A 16250-nucleotide genomic window follows, 5' to 3' on the forward strand; every position below is an offset into this window, starting at 1 on the left:
ATAGAATGCTGTGGTTAAGTTGGTATATTAACCTTAGAACAAACGAATCCATGGCTCAGACTGTCTAACACCATGTTCATGTCTGCCCTGGGCTTAAAACATAACTTTTCTTCCTGGTGTCTTTGGGCTTTTTGAAAGTTATAACAGTGAATTTTTAGAGAACTTAGGCATTTTGGGGTGATGGATTCCTCCACAGCACCATAATGGATGATATATTGAGTTCATCTTATAAGATAGAGTGGGCACCTCTCTGAAGTTGTTGTTTGGAGGATCAAGTAAGGAACTTAGGCAAGAAGAAATACTGACCCTCTCATTCTATTTGAGAATCTGATTTTGAAATTCAAAATTTATTATAAAAGATAAAAATGGGATTCAATTATTCAATTTTGTCCCCTTTGAAAGAGAGAAAGCATTACACAATCAGTCAATGTTCCAGGCACAGTCAGTGAGAATACTGTTGGAAATCATAACAGGAAAATTACAAATGGAATACAGTACATGTAAAGAACCCTAGATTAGAAGCCTCTCAGCCAAAAAACCCTGAGCTTGTTTCTGAGAGGTTTCCCCGTTTTCAGAACGCAGGACATGGGATGAAAAATCTCAAAGGGCATCTCCATCTCTAAAATTTTCTTATTTTGTGAATCCATAATATAAAAATATGTTTACCTCAAGGGCATTTGGCAGCATATGTTGAGATAGTTTGTTCTAGGCTTCAGAGTTAGATAAAGTGGTAAAAATACTAGTTCTATCATTTACTGCCTATGGAACTAAGGATAAAATTGCAGTCCCATCAAACCTCAGTCTCTTGATAAAATAGGGATAGGAAGGACTACTTTGTTAGACTGGAATGATGACTAGATTATAATATAAACAGAATAACATTCCAGCTCTTAAGCTACTTCTTCAGTTTCAGACCCACCTTGTTGTCTAATATAAGTATTGCTACCCCTGCTCTATTGATTTATTCCAGGATGGACCAAATTTCTCCTTCTGACAAAAAAATAACAAAAGAACATTCCTCACATGGTTCAAGTTCTTTCCCTACCAAATTTAGAGTAGGATCTTTGCAAAAACCAGAGACAAGGCTCTTAAAATTACTAACTCATAAAATTCATGCATAACATAAAACTCCTTAAAGTAGCAATAATACCGCTGTAAGAATAACCATATTCAATGAGTTGTTTGACAATCATATCCCTTCCTTTTCCTGAATCCTCCCATGATTTCTCATTGGGATCGGAATGTTTTTATTTATTGTGTATTTAGTTAATATCATAGAAAAGAACTTTTACTTCTTTCCTTATCTATAAATCTGGCCTTATCTGACTCAATCAGCTCAGCTGTTTCCCAATAGCTGCTTGCCTTAAGGCAAGTTATGGCTTTATAAAAAAATGGAATATTTACTATGTGCTCTACACCCCGTGCTATATGCTTTTTCATGCATCATCTTATTTAATGCTCTTTGAGGTGGATATGAGTTTTTTCCCCTTTACATATGAGAACATTGTCAAACTCAGTTCCACATAAAAATACTCATCATGAAGGGGGTTGTGAGGTGAAGGTTCTTACTGAGCCATCACAGTTCACCACTAAGTGAAATAAGACAAACAGAAAGACAGCACTTGTTCTCACTGGTACGTGCAGTCCACTCATTTGAACTCACAGAAGCAGGAAGCAGAATGGTCCGAACAAGAGGCAGGGGAGGTGGTGGAAATGGGGAGATGATAATCACACTGTACAAAAACTCAATTAGATAGAAGGAATAAGTTTGAGCGTTGCTTTTTAGATTTACTGTGTAAGTGGTGAATATAGCTAATAACAGTACTATACATTTCAATATCATTAAGAGAATAAATCTCAAATGCTCTCATCCCCAAATTGTCACATATTTGAAGTGATGGACAGTATAATTAGCTTGACTTAATCATTTCACATTGTATTCAAAAATCATTACATCACTTTGTACCCCATAAATATTTACAACTATAATCTGTCAATATCTAGTAAAAAAGAAAATGTAAATTAAAACGATAAAGAGAAACCATTGAAATTTAAATAGGATAGGCTATAATAAATACAATGTCAAAGATGAGGAGAAACTGCAATCCTTGAACGCAGCTGTGGGAATAGTCAGTGGCACAGCCACTCTGGAAAACTGATCATTTCTTTAAAAGTTAAACGTACACTTAACTCAGTCATTCCCCTCCTACTTATCTACTAGAAAACTAGAAGCAATACAAGTATCCATCAGTGGTGAATGGATAAACAGAATGCAGGGTAGCCAGACAAGGTGACACTACTCTGTGATATAAAGGAATGAACTGCTTGCTCTGCTCCTTCAGAGGCTGGGAACCTTTCTTAGGGTTTGCATGTTCTGGTACTGATGGACAAACAGATACCCCTAATTCTTATCTCAAGACTCTACAAATCTTCCCCTGCTCAGGTTTGCCAGTCAACAAATTCATTAAAGCTCCAATGAGTGAAGGTTAGATCAGGGGCTAAAAGAGGATGCAGCAGGCCTAATCCCCTCTTTAGGAAGCTCACATTTAAGGGGGTTATTGAGTAGAAATCACAACATGTGAAATGTACATGTTAACACTATGAAGAGAAAGTCTCATTCTCCCCTCCTCTTTCATTCTATAGTCTACATAAAAATGTTATTCTCATTGGCTATCCTACAAACATTCCCTGAATTATGAATTGCCCAATCTCTGCCTTGCAACTTTTCCAACCATATGTTTCCAAACAGATCTAATTTGGTCACTATTTTCTTAAAAAAAAAAAAAAAGTTTGGAATTGCATCATTGTCATAGACTTGAATCATACTCCAAAATGATTGTTCAATGATCAGGAATAAGCCTCTATTGTAGTAATTGGGTTGTTCTTGTTGGTACATCAGTATAATGATAACAATATCCATTTTAGTATTATTTAAAATTAGAATTTGGTATTTCCTAGTATTTCATGTTTAGCCTTAATCTTGCAAAATATTGAATAGGAGGCTTGTTTAGGAAGTGAAGAGGTTAATATTAAGTGGAAAAACTAATTCCATAAGAATCTGACAAGATTTTCCAAAAGGCACATTTGCAAATTCTTCCTTTGTTCTTTTCCAAAGCCATAGATAAGCATATTTGCTTCAAGTCTTTGAACTTTGAGTTCACCTTCATTCCATAACCTATATTCCTATTTAATCATATTATCATATTTATAAAACTTATTCACATTTTACAAATACTTTTTCTGCTTTTTCTTTTTTATATAGGAGGCGTGTATATTTCTTTTAAGACATCCAGTCAGCCCTGGTTAAACAGGTCTTGGAGTTTCAGGAAAAAAAAAAAAAAAAAAATGAGGAAAAATCTGTTTCCCTTCTACCACGGTCGTGTGGAGACACTTACATTGAAGTCGTACAACACACCAAAGTTGGCTGCAGATGCCTCTTCAGCTCTTGGGACTGTTTTCCTAGGTAAACTGCCATATGGCAAACCCCAGAGGTACTATATGGAGAAGCAAAGAAAGCAGTTAACAATGAGAAACAAAATCTGAGCCACACATGTGATCACAAATGGTTTTGTTTAAAATCACTTCTAAAACTTTTTCATGGGGACTCTGTGGGTCTCCATGTGGGGTCCCATTTTCTGGGAATGAACTAAATCTAGAGTTAAGAACAAAGGAAGCTCGAAGGACCCTATAGCCTGAGTTCAGTAGACCAGCATCAGGGTGGCCAACCACAGCACCAGGGGACTTTTTGAAAAGCCTGTCCACCACCTCCAAAGATTTAGAGGAGGTCTAAAAAGTAGAGAGGAAGCCTTTGGGGACACTGTAGTGTTTAACAAAACTGTACTATCCACATCTCCAAATGAAAACGCTCCTTAGGGGTGGGGATGGAAGGAGAGTCTCTCCCTCATATCAAGGAAAAGAAGCCTCAAAAAAATCAGTTATGTAATTTGATGGTATCCCCTAGGAGGAACATCCTGGCTATAGGATCTGCACCATGCCTGATTCAGGGTTGCTGTCCTGAATTTGTGCTGCCAAATAGGAGAGAAGCACAGTAGTGAGTAGAGAATAGTCCTCGGGAGCAGTCAGGGACAGGGCAAGAAAAGGGTCCTGGTAAGAACTGGAAAAACCACCTCCAGCCCCATGACCTGCTCAGCAGGAATTTCTTTTTGTGAGAAAGGGACTCTTCCCTCCCCTTGAGCTGGGGACAGAAGATGGATATGATTTGAAGCCCTGAGGACAGAACTTAATGGGCAAGGGTAGGAAATCAGTCCCTCCTCATTCCCTCCAAACAAGCTTTCTCCGAAGTTCTTTGGTCCCTTGGGCTTCCTGATCTGAACGGAATAGAAGGTATTTTCTACATCTACCATTTCACCGCTAAGTTGAGAGGCCACAGAGAACATAGGTAATTAAGGTATCAGGTTTGACCAGGGACACAGAAGTTTGGGGCCAAAGCGAACAATTCCCCAGAGCCATGCTGAGTGAGGCTGTTGGGTAAAGGCAGCCAAACAATACAGACATGTTGCCCAGAAATCCCCAGCCCTGTTCTCTAGTGGTTCTGTAAAATTCACAGGCAGGGAGCTCATCCCCTTCTGTTCTTAGGCAGGAGTTGCCGATCACTGCCCAAAAAACAGAATGCTTCTCAGCATCTACCACAAACCTATGAAAAAGCATGCAGTATTCTCCCTGGCTCTTGGGGGATGTGCCACTGAACACACATTCACCATCCACCACAGAGTGGGTGTTGGGCAGCTTCACAGAGTTCAAATGATCTAGTGACAGTCTTTTATTTCCTCCACATGGAAACAGATGGTATTGGGGAAAGAGCAACTGCAGTTGATCAAACTCCATTTATACCTGCCTCTGACACTAAGTAGTATCATTGTAGGTAATGATAGAATGGAGGAATTTCAGTTTCTTTAGAGAGACAAGCAAAAGCCAAGCTGGGATTATTTTGAAATAGATGAAATATACATATTCCATTGCATTGCCTGAAGGTTTTCACCTGGGAAACAAACTAAACAGAATTTTAATTTATGTCCACTGTTTTCTCTGAGCCAGAGAGTCTTACAAGCTCCAGAATTATCACAGGGATTATAAGACAAGTTGATTAAAATGCAATCTGGGGACAAAAGACAGAATCATGGGTCCCAATTCCAGAACAGATTGAAAAATATATGTAAATAAATAATTCTGGAACATTAGCTAAGTTATCTAACCATCATTTAACTCAGTTTCACATGTTCTAAGAGAGGGATGAAAAACTTTTATAGTTTAGTTTACCTCGTAAATTTGTTGTGAGTCTTAGTACGTAGAGGAAGTGAAAGTGCTTTACACTATTACAAGCTACATAAAGATGTACTCATCTTTATGACTGCAAAGAATTATTATTATTATTATTACTATTATTATTATACTAATGGATAGACAAGCTATAGAAATGTCACTGGTTTAAAGTGTGGGGATAAAAATCACTCAAATGCCAAATTGTGACCTTCACCAATGCTGTGTTGTGCAAATTGGCTCTCAAGTACTTGTATGGAAAAAGGCCCTTTATAAGTTAAAAAAAAAAAACCTAACCCAGCTTTTGTATGGTAAGCATCCAAAGAGGTCAGAGTCACCAGAACTTCATGTAGGTGAAGGCCCCAAAGTCAAAGGAGCATGGTGTCCCTCTTTCCCACATCAACTCAGGGCTTTGTTTTCTTTTTCAGTGTGAACACTCTGTTTTCCTCTCTGACTTTGATCCTAAAAGACCCTACCTCCTCCTGACTCCATTATATATGTACATAGGGTAATCTTTGCATCTGGGAAAAAAATGTGCTAATTTTGTGTTACTTCAGTTTAGAAAAGCTGAATGCTTTGAATTACACTAAGAAGGGTTTCTTTTAAAGCAAACTTGGCCAAATAAATACAACTCACAAGGTATCGAAGCCTTCCTCTTGAGCAATGCTTCTTAACACTGGAGCACCCAGACCATCTTGAGAATCTGAGAGAAGCCATGAGCCTTTTCACATAAAAATGCACATGCGTACATACACACAACATTTTATATATGATTTTGCAAGGCTAACACACCCTTCAAACAAAAATTAGGACCTTCAGTCCATGGGCACCATTTCGAAGGTTAACTTTATTACAAAGCCTTGTAAGTGAATATCTCAAGAAAAAGGGAAAAAAAGAAAAATAAATGAACATAGCAGTTAGTCTGTATTCATAAAAAAGAGAGAGAGTGTGTTAGGAGAGCTATCACATAAGAGTCTTTCTTCAGTATGTCTTATAAACTGGGAATCAGATCTCACCTCTGGCAACATGATCAAGCTGAACGTCAGGATAAAAAGAACCATATTTACTCCATACATCCATCTCAAGAAAAGGAAGTATGAGGCCACTGATGAGCCAAATTGACCTATTTTCAAAGAAAATAAAAGGTTGAATGGGAAGTCAAAACAAAATAAAATAAAAGCTCTTTCTTGGTGAACTTCCAAAATAAATCTGCAAACTGAAACACATTGGCCTTTTCCCATTTACAGGTTCTAACATTCTTCTTTCCCCAGGAAGAGAACATGAGAATCAAGAGGGACATGCTCTCTGGGGTATAGGCTGGAGGAGGTGTGAACAATGTAATTGTGCTGACTGTGCCTATACCTTCAAGGTCCAGCACAAGGAAAGCTACCTTTTGCCTAGCAATTGTGATTGGTATAGTAAAATAGACAATAGGGTCTATTTTACTTCTTCAGTTAATACAGATAAGTAGGCAAATATATATATATAAAAAGTGGTGATGACATTGCGTAGCCTGTCATTAGGTATAGTTATAACCCCTGTAGATTGCTCCTCTTCTTTTCAGGCAAACAATGCCCTTCTCCGAAAAAAGTTCCCCACTTCCCTCGTGAGTGGTCATCACATAGACCAACCTGTACGATTGCCCCTCACTACTGGTAGCAGCAAAGCTGAAATTTACTCCATATATCTTTACTAAGTATTTTCTTCCAGGACTTATTGAAAATGTGGAGCACAATGTCATAAACAGGGTGCTACTCTAAAAACTGCATTTCAGTGAAGTGTAGAAGGAGCAAATATTTTATATATGTGTGTATATAAACAGATGAGGATTATCTATGTGTAAAGGTATGTAAAATACTCATAGTCAGCTAGGTCCTGCAGGGAGGATAAAGTATTGAGAGGGGTTAGCATATTCAAGATGACAGAGTGAAGAACTGAGGAAGAGGCCACAACATGGAGTGCTGGGGAAGAGCAGCTCCGCTGGAGGAAAGAGCAAAGGAAAAGAGAGGTGAGAGCCAGGGACATACAATTGTGGAACAAACTAAGGTCTGTGTGAATCGAGTACAGTGAATGAAGTACCGTGACAGATTGAATTGAAAAGAGACCAAACCACATTGTGTAGGGCCTTCTAAGGCATTATAAAAAGTGAGGATCTCATTTAAAATGTGATGAGAAGCCATTGACAGGTGTTAAGTAGTTGGGGGAGAAGGGGTGGGCATAGGCATGATTTTTTTTTTTTTTTTCTTAAACCACAGTTGGGGAATAAACTGAGAGTCGACAAGCAAGAATGTTTTGTCAACTCACTCTTGCCCAAAACAGTGAAAAGTAAAGCGGTCTGTCCAATTCTTACTGAGGGAGTAAAATAAATGAATAAAATCATCCTCTTAAGGCTGAGAATGGAAGAAGAAACAAGAATAGGAATTTGAAGTCTCAGGTTGAGATGGGACAGATTTACAAAAGCCAAAATTGTCTTGAGGATCACTCTTAAAAAGGTTCATCAAGTTGCTAGTTTTCCCCATCTTCCCAATTACCATTTTCCAGGCCCAAGAAAAAACAATGAACAACTTCAGCCACCCCCTCAGTTCCCTCTGTCAGGTTTCATTCAGCAAATGTCCTGCAATGACCCACATTTTTCTAGAGCTCTCTGGTTTTAAAACCTGTCCAGTGGGGAAGCTTTATCACAAGAGAAGGAAGGTTCGTGTCCAGTCAATTCCAAACTTCACTTTCTAAGATAAGATCCACCTCATGTTTTAGTCAACTTTTTTGCTTCTGTGACCAAAAGACCTTACAAGAACAATTTTAGAGAAAGAAAAGTTTATTTGGTGCTCATGGTTTCAGACGTATCAGTCCATAGACAGTGGCTTCTTTACTCTGGGCCTAAGGTAAAGCAAAACATCATGGAGAAAGAAGAAAGCAGATCAGTACATGGCCACCAGGAGGCAGAGCGAGCACTTCCCACCAGGAACAAAATATATACCTCAAAGGCATACTCCCAATGATCTACCTCCTCCAGCCACATCCTACCTGCCTACGGTTATCACCCAATTAATGCATTCAAGTGTATTAACGCATTTATTAAGTTAAGGTTCTCATAACTCAATCATTTCACCTCTAAACTTTCTCACATTGTCTCGCACACGAACTTTTGAGGAACATCACATAACCAAAACACCCCACATGAAATACACTTCTACATCTGGAACTAAGTCTATTTTTTTTAGGTGCCATTTAACTTATTCCCATGGTACAGTGGCATATTGTTTAGGAATTTAAAAAGAGGTTAATCTCTAAATGGACATTTTAGAAAACAATGATTTTGAAGTGTATTTGTTTTTCTTTAAGTTCAAAAGAGAAGTTGCATTCTTTTCACATTAAAGAAGGATGTATAGTATTTGATAAGATTTCTAAGCGTATAGAGTTTTGATACACCTCTGCCTCCAGATGCTGTAACCACTTGAACCAGTCTGTCTGCAGAAATTTTAAAGCAGACCTGACCTTCCTAGGACATCTGATTGAAAATCTGGCTCCTAGTGAATTCATATCATTTCATGACTCTAACCTATGTTCTCTGGTAACCACTACCTAGGACTATTCACAGCTAGGCTCCTTCCTTATTTTTATTCATTTTTTTTTAATGTTTTTATTGAAAGCTGAGGACTTCAATCATTACAGTCAATCATTACAGTCACTCATTTGCCAGAGGAGAACCTTCATCTCTTATAGCTAGGGTGTTTTCCTCTGCAAACATACGTGAGACCCTTTGGTATAGAGTTACAACCATGGGATATGGATCTTTCATTATTTTCTTCCTTCCCCATCCCCCTTCCTCCCTCCTTCCTTCCTCCTCTTCCCTCCCTTCTTTCTCTTCATTGCTTTTCCTTCCTGCCTCCCTCCTTTCTTTTCTTCTTTCCCTCCTCATTCTTCTTTCCTTCCTTCCTCTTCCTTCTTTCTCTTGCCTCCTTCCTTCCTTCACTCTTCTAATTATCACTCCCTCAGCACTTATACACAATCCCTGGCAGGTGAGTTTCTTTGAGTACATATTTTAAATATACTTAATACTAAACACAGAAGTAAAAGAAGATGTTTCAGAAAATAGTCCCCCCTCCAACACACATATTCATTATGGAAAAAAAAAAAATACACTTTAGAGTCCAAAACTTCCAAACACCAGTTTTAGGGACAGAAAATGGTTTCACAGCTATTTGGTTTGAAGGTAGATCCTTTACAGAATCCTAACTATAAAGAAAATGAATTTCAATAAAACAGATTTCTTTAAAACTAGAATGATTTTAAGAATGACACAGACACAGATCAAAAAGACTGAGGAATTCAGAAGACAATGCTCCTTCTACGTTCAACCAACAAGTGGCAGAGGGAGAAGTACAACAATAAAACAAAGGTGAGGGAAAATAAATCAGTGGTTGGCACCAAAGCTTCATAGAACCTCTGCCCATCTCAACACAAAGGAAAAAAAAAAAAAAAAAGAAATCTTCCCAATTTGTCCACATTTATCCTAACACTTCTATCCTACTAGGAGTTGTTAATAGAAAAATTGATGTTCTAAAAAGAAAAACCCTATGTAGTGTGACTGAAAGAGCATGAATTAAAAAAAAAAAAAAGAATAGTTATTTCCACATGCTCAATTTCTGAGATAAAATTGATTTATTCTTGCAAAGAAAAAAATAGGTATTTATAATAATAGTTAGCTTTATCCCAATGGTCAATTTAGTACACTAAAATCCTTACCAACATCCACTCATTTGATGCCATTAGAACTTGATGAAGTTAAGTATATTGAGCCCTACCATATTGGTCAGAAACCAAAAACTTAAACAGCAATTAATTGAACCAAAATTTGATTAATAATAACTTACATTTAATGAATCTTTGTTTCAGGTGCCTATTTTATCTCCATGTATTTACTTATTTAGTCATCATCAAGTCCCTATGAAGTGGGAACTATTATACTTCCATTTTGTAAAGACATGGGTCAATTGGTTGCATAGGTAATCAACAATGGAGCCAGGGTTCTGAGCCGACATTTTTCATTTACAAGTGTTTGACTCCACACCTACAAGTGTATGATCTCTCTTAACCACAATGCTATGGCCCCCTAAGTAGAACTGTAGTTAAATTATTTTTAAAAATATAATTTTTATAATAAATGTAGAATGTGCATTTCTGACAGAATAGTTATAGATAATATCCATCAATCAACTAAAGCTATTCAAATTCACAATTTGGTGTTCATGAAGGACCAATTCATTTTTTCTTTAATCCAACTGATAAGTGCTGCTTTCATAGTAAATTATTAATGTATTAAAAAGGTCTTTGATATGTATTAAAGTGAGAAATAAGTTTATGCATATTCTTGCTCATGAATTTCTTGTTTCCTTCAAATTAAGGTTAAAGCTTCACCTCTCCCTCTGGTTATTTATTATTAAGGCAAAGTAATTTGTAGTCTGTCATCATATATAATTTTCTCTTGAACAGATGGGTAATAAGACAAGCAGATAAATATGAGCATATCTAAATGAGAAAAGACCAATTAAATGAACTGCTGTATAAGTAAAACATAAATATCATTTTCTTAGGCTAGGATATGAGGCACATTTTTTTTTTTTTTTTTTTCAAATGAGTCAGGGGTAGAGAAATAAATGTAACAAATTTGATTTGTATTTTTTGGAGTCGTTGGGCCAATAGAGAAACACAAAGCTTAAATTTTGTGCTCTGGTTGCCTATCTAAAGCTATCTAGTCTAAGGAATAAATCTATCACACCATATTTCTGATACTATGATCTACTATTAGAAAAAGGTAGATTTTGATTCTGAGAAAGATTTATAATCTCTAGCCTGAACTAGTTATGGTTTTAGTAGTCACATCAACATCAGGGTGGGTATAGATTATATTTTCATGCAGGTTTGTCAGCAAAATAAGCAATGCAATGTGGTTAATAATGTGGATCCATGAAGGTAAGCCTGGGATTTTAGGCACTGATGGTTTTTCAAGGCTGGCGAGTAACACCCATGGTATCCCATGTGATGTAGAATGTCACAGCATCCTCTGTGGTAGGAATTATCAAATCAATTTTTTAGTGAAAAAAAAAAAAGTTGCGAATCAACAAGTGAGTACCTCGTCCATGATTATAAAAAAATCCAGATCTTACCACAATTTACAGCTTGAGGTCCAATCTAACTTGAATTCCTCTCTTGATTCTGCCAGTTATGGATCAGGGCTTTGGGGAAACTCAGTGAAGCTTGGTCATGTGGGTCTTCATTAAAACCACATTTAAAAATATTTGCTCAGTATTTGTTTAAAGATGAGGGCATGTGGATTGGAAAGATTTGAGTGATAAACTATTGAAAAATATAAATGGAACACAAAGTAGAATGTAACTTCTCCCTCTTGGAACATGACACTTCTCATCATCCTTAATTGTCGTCATTATTTGTTTACATTTTATGATTGGTCATAGGTTGTACACATATTAAAACATCTGATATAAGATCAATGAGGGTAGAGAATTTGCTAATCTTTGTCAATAGCAATAGTGACTAGAACACCTCAGACGTGGTAGGCTTTTAGTAAGCATGTGATCAATGTCAGGCTTATTCTGAAGACTAAAAGAGATATTATGTATTATTGACATAATCTAAAAGGAATTAACATTTCTGAAGCTTTTGTATGATTAAATAATCATTTATTTAAAGAAAAACATTTATATTAGTTTTATAATTAAATACTTGTTTTATAATTAAGGTATGTATTGAATCACTTTATCTCAAACCCAAAGAATTTGAGGAGATAATTAAACAGACTTCTATTAGTATATGTTTGTGCTCCATTTATATTTTTCAATAATTTACCAATCAAAAGTTTAAAGATTCTTTTGGAATATTGGACTTAAACAGAACTTGTATGATAAATTATCAAACTCCAGATTTTACATTAAACCCTGAATACAGAAATTAAGGGCCAGAACTGAAAAAGACTATCCAAAGTATAGAAGCAATGGAATAAAATACCTCAACCCCATTTCTTCTCATTTTCCATTCAGTTGAGCTTCAAAGTCCATAACTTTGACATGTTCTTCATTAGGTTTCATAGTTTCTGACTCATACAATAGTCCAAAAGTGTATGGTCTGCTTATGACTATCACTAACATCTTAGTACATTAACATCTTACAGAATATGAAATATATAACAAAATAACTCAGTCAAAAGTAAAATCATGAGAAAATGGAAAGCAATTCTCCAAATAGGTTAACTATCAAGGAAATCTGTAACTACTTATCCTGCCATTGACATAGTAGAATCCTCTCTAGTAAATAGTACAAAATATATTTAAAAAAGAAAAAAGTTTATAAAAATCTTCCTCAAGGGCTGGGGAGATAGCTCAGCTGGTAGAGTGCTTGCCTCGCAAGCACAAGGCCCTGAGTTTGATCCCCGGTACCACAAAAAAAAAAAAAAAAAAAATCTTCCTCAAAGAAAAAAGTTGCATAGACTTGAACCTGGACAGACTTCGCCTTCTACCTCTGCTCTGCTACTAACTAATACCAGGACAGTTATTTAACTGCAGCTGTATAATAGAAAAGTTAGTGTGCACACTGCAAGCACAATGAAGATTAGATGGAATAATGTTTTAGAGTATCTGACTCATGGTGATACTCTATAAATGATGCTTCTGGTGATGGTTGACAGAATAGAAAATAAAGGTCAACTCTTTACAGTGGAGGAAAAGCACCATCAACCTAAGCAAATAATAAATTACACATGAAAAGAAAATATCCACATTTGCTTAACTGCCTGTCCAGCTTGACTTTTCCACCTTCACTGGAAGAAAAGGAAAGAGAGAAGATAATTGAAGGAATGACTGAGTAGTTCTCAATCTGTCTTTTCCACTGTGACACTCACGAGAGATGATGGTCATATGTAACACATTCCTGTGTGCATTTTTGGTCAATAAAATAATCTCATCTGTTTCTATCCCACTCCAGATAGGCTACTGAAACAAGTGAGCATGATATCATTTTCAGAATGGGCTGGAATCTGGTCTAGTGTGCTTTAAAACTAAATAATTTTCAAGTGCATTTTTCGACTATACATACAAATTGCAAATTTCTTCTTCACAACTGATCGAAATTCAACCCTATCATTTTATAAATTAGTAGACTAAGGCCCAGAAAGATTAAATGCCTAGATCAAATTTGAATAGCTAATCTGTGGCAAAGAGCGGAATCCTGAGTTCTTGCCACATACATTGATCAGAATCTTAATTCCCCAAATGGCCTTCTGTTCCTCAGACATTCTGTAGGTAACATATTTCAGATGTAGCACTGAAACCTAAGGATTCCATGATGTCTGCTGTCTTCTGATGTATCTAAAATTCCTTCCTATACCAACTAGAATGGGAGGCACTTGGGTGATGTGTCTGTAATTTTATTTAATACATGGTTATTAAGTGCCAAGGAATGAACCAAACAAAATACCTGCTTTCATGTCTATGGGAGAAAATGGACATAAAACACAATGAAACTATTTTTAAAAGTTAAATATGGTATACTATAAAATATATCTAAAATGCTATAAAACCAAAGAATTTGTGAGAGGGGCACAATCAATGAACTTAAGTATTTTACTCATTACATTTAATAATGGAAAACAGAGAATTGAAGGATAGCCACTTCCAAAATATGCCCAATCCTGTGAGAAACAATCATCAGCTGTGTTATCTCCCGATGGAGCCTCCATTTTAATTATGCAACACCACATTTAACCAGTAGGAAAATCTGCCTCGAATCTGAAGAAGCATAAAGGAAAATCAGATTCTAGTCAAAACCCTTAGGAACCAGAATACAGCAAGATTGTGTGCACATTTGTTTCAAATGCATCTATTTTTCTTTGCATGCATTATTATTTTTAAGTGATTTACTATTTGTTTACAAGAGTTTTTTTGTTTTGTTTTGTTTTTTTCTTTTCCTTATTTTATGCCAAGAGCTCTGTATCAAGGAGGTTTTTGATTAGGTGCATTCTGCCTTCATTGTACATTATGAACATTATACAAAATGAAGATGTACTGTGAATATCCACATATCAAATTTCTGGATGACTCTTATTTTTTTTTCACAAACTTGAAAGTGAGATTTTAAGTCTTCTATTCTTTTTAAATATTGTTCATTTTGATTTTTGGTTAACATTCATGAGGGTATATATTTTCAATGTCATGTTCACTGCCAAAATAAAACCACAGCCTTCCCTGTGATGGGACTCATGTGGCTGTGCATGTGGTTGTCTGAGAAAATCAGTTCACAGTGGGAAGGATTTGAATAACACAAGAGTGGAAGTGGGGTCTCCAGTTATCTTTGGTAAGTAATAGCAAACTGGTATAGTTTAGAACTGGAATGTTCCCCGAAGGCCCTGGGTTAAAGACTTGGTCCCAAACCCATGGTGCCGTTGGGAGGTGATGGAGCTTTTAGGAGGTGGGGCCTGGTAGAAGAAAGTAAAACCACTGAAGGCAGGTCCTTGAAGTGGGTATTGGGCCCATTTCTCTCTTTGCTTCCTGACTATCATGAGGTTGAACAGTCTCCTCAGCCTTGGACTCCCATCATGATGTATTGTGTTGCCACAGCTCCAAAATAACAGGGACAAGTGACACTTGACTGAAAACTTAAAAAATGTGGGCCAAAATAAACCTTTTCTCTGTTCTAGTTGGTTATCTCAGGTTTTTTTTTTTTTTTTTTCACAGTAACAGAAAGCTAACACATAAATCTTCACAGTAATCAAAGGAGTATATTATACTTTTGTTTGTTTATTTTTCATCTTTCTAAGAGTTCTGAAACTGAGAAAGGTATCTGATAAGCTTATCAGACCTTTATCTAGGACAGCTCTTTTCATCTAATGAGATATGATGAGCACTTACTTTCAATCGCCTTGATTTTATTTTCCCATGGAATACAAGCAGCTTTGAAGTTCTCAAAATCACGAAGGAATTTTGCCCATTTCTGAAAAGGAAGTCAAGTGCAATAGTAAAGTCCAACTTCTTCAATTGTCAAAACCTCTATCCCCAACCCAAATCATCACAAGACAATGGGTTTAGAAAGCTCTCTTTAGTACCTAATATTATTTTTTTGTAAAAATGGATAATAGGAGGTTTCACTTTGCCTCTCTGTTCCCCACTATCCCCAGATCAATTTAATTTAAAAACTATTTTTAAAATATTTGTTGATCACTAGTTTTAGAAGAAGTATACGTATCACTCGAAAGACCTGTTTATTCTACCAAACAATAGGAGAACAGAGACTGAGTTAACACATAATTAGGTGATTGGCATGTGGTATATGTTTAATTAATATTCATTGCATGAAGGAATTAATGAGATAATAATAAGACACAGTTTCTGCCTTGAAAAGCACTTGCTCTCCTGGAGTAAACTGTGTATAAATAGTGATTTCAATACAGGATGGCAAGTTCTATGACATGGGACATTTCATTCTGATAGAAGTAGAGCAGTCAGCTAAATGGAAAGAAAGGGTACCACAGGAAAGGAAGGAAGAAACAAATAATAAATCAGTTAACAAAAGTCTTCCTTCTATTTTACTCCACAGTGTTGAGTTACCCATGGTTAAGGGACCACTGGCAAGAATGGGAATGGGCAGATCATTTTGCAGGTGTGTACTTAAGCTGGGATAATGTGAAAGCTGAGCAATCACAATAAGCCAAAATAACAGTGTAAGTCTAAAGTTCAAAAAGTTATTCACAATTAGAAATGGTCCAAATGCCCATCTACAATAGAATTAATCAATAAACAAATTTCAGCGTTTTCATGAAATAGAAGAGAACACATCAATAAAAATGAACTAAACTCCCACAACAACATGGGCATAGCTCATGGTCCTAATAATACAACAAAGAAACCAGAAACAAAAGCAAAAACACTGTGACTACACGTGTATAAAAACTGCAAAGCAAATGA

General features: G+C 36.3%; 1 protein-coding gene across 1 annotated transcript in view; it reads right to left on the bottom strand.

Annotated features, from left to right (window-relative positions):
• TMC1 (transmembrane channel like 1) overlaps positions 1 to 16250 on the bottom strand; it is a gene marked incomplete at its 5' end in the record, with an annotated part of 125085 nt that overhangs the window by 70525 nt on the left and 38310 nt on the right. Inside the window, 3 exons of the mRNA XM_079112144.1 lie at positions 3396 to 3494; positions 6294 to 6400; positions 15198 to 15279. Of these exons, the coding sequence (XP_078968270.1) occupies positions 3396 to 3494; positions 6294 to 6400; positions 15198 to 15279 (288 nt within the window). The remainder of the gene's footprint in view (positions 1 to 3395; positions 3495 to 6293; positions 6401 to 15197; positions 15280 to 16250) is intronic.

The sequence above is a fragment of the Sciurus vulgaris genome (genome assembly GCF_902686455.1).
Source record: "Sciurus vulgaris genome assembly, chromosome: 15".
Classification (NCBI taxonomy): domain Eukaryota; kingdom Metazoa; phylum Chordata; class Mammalia; order Rodentia; family Sciuridae; genus Sciurus; species Sciurus vulgaris.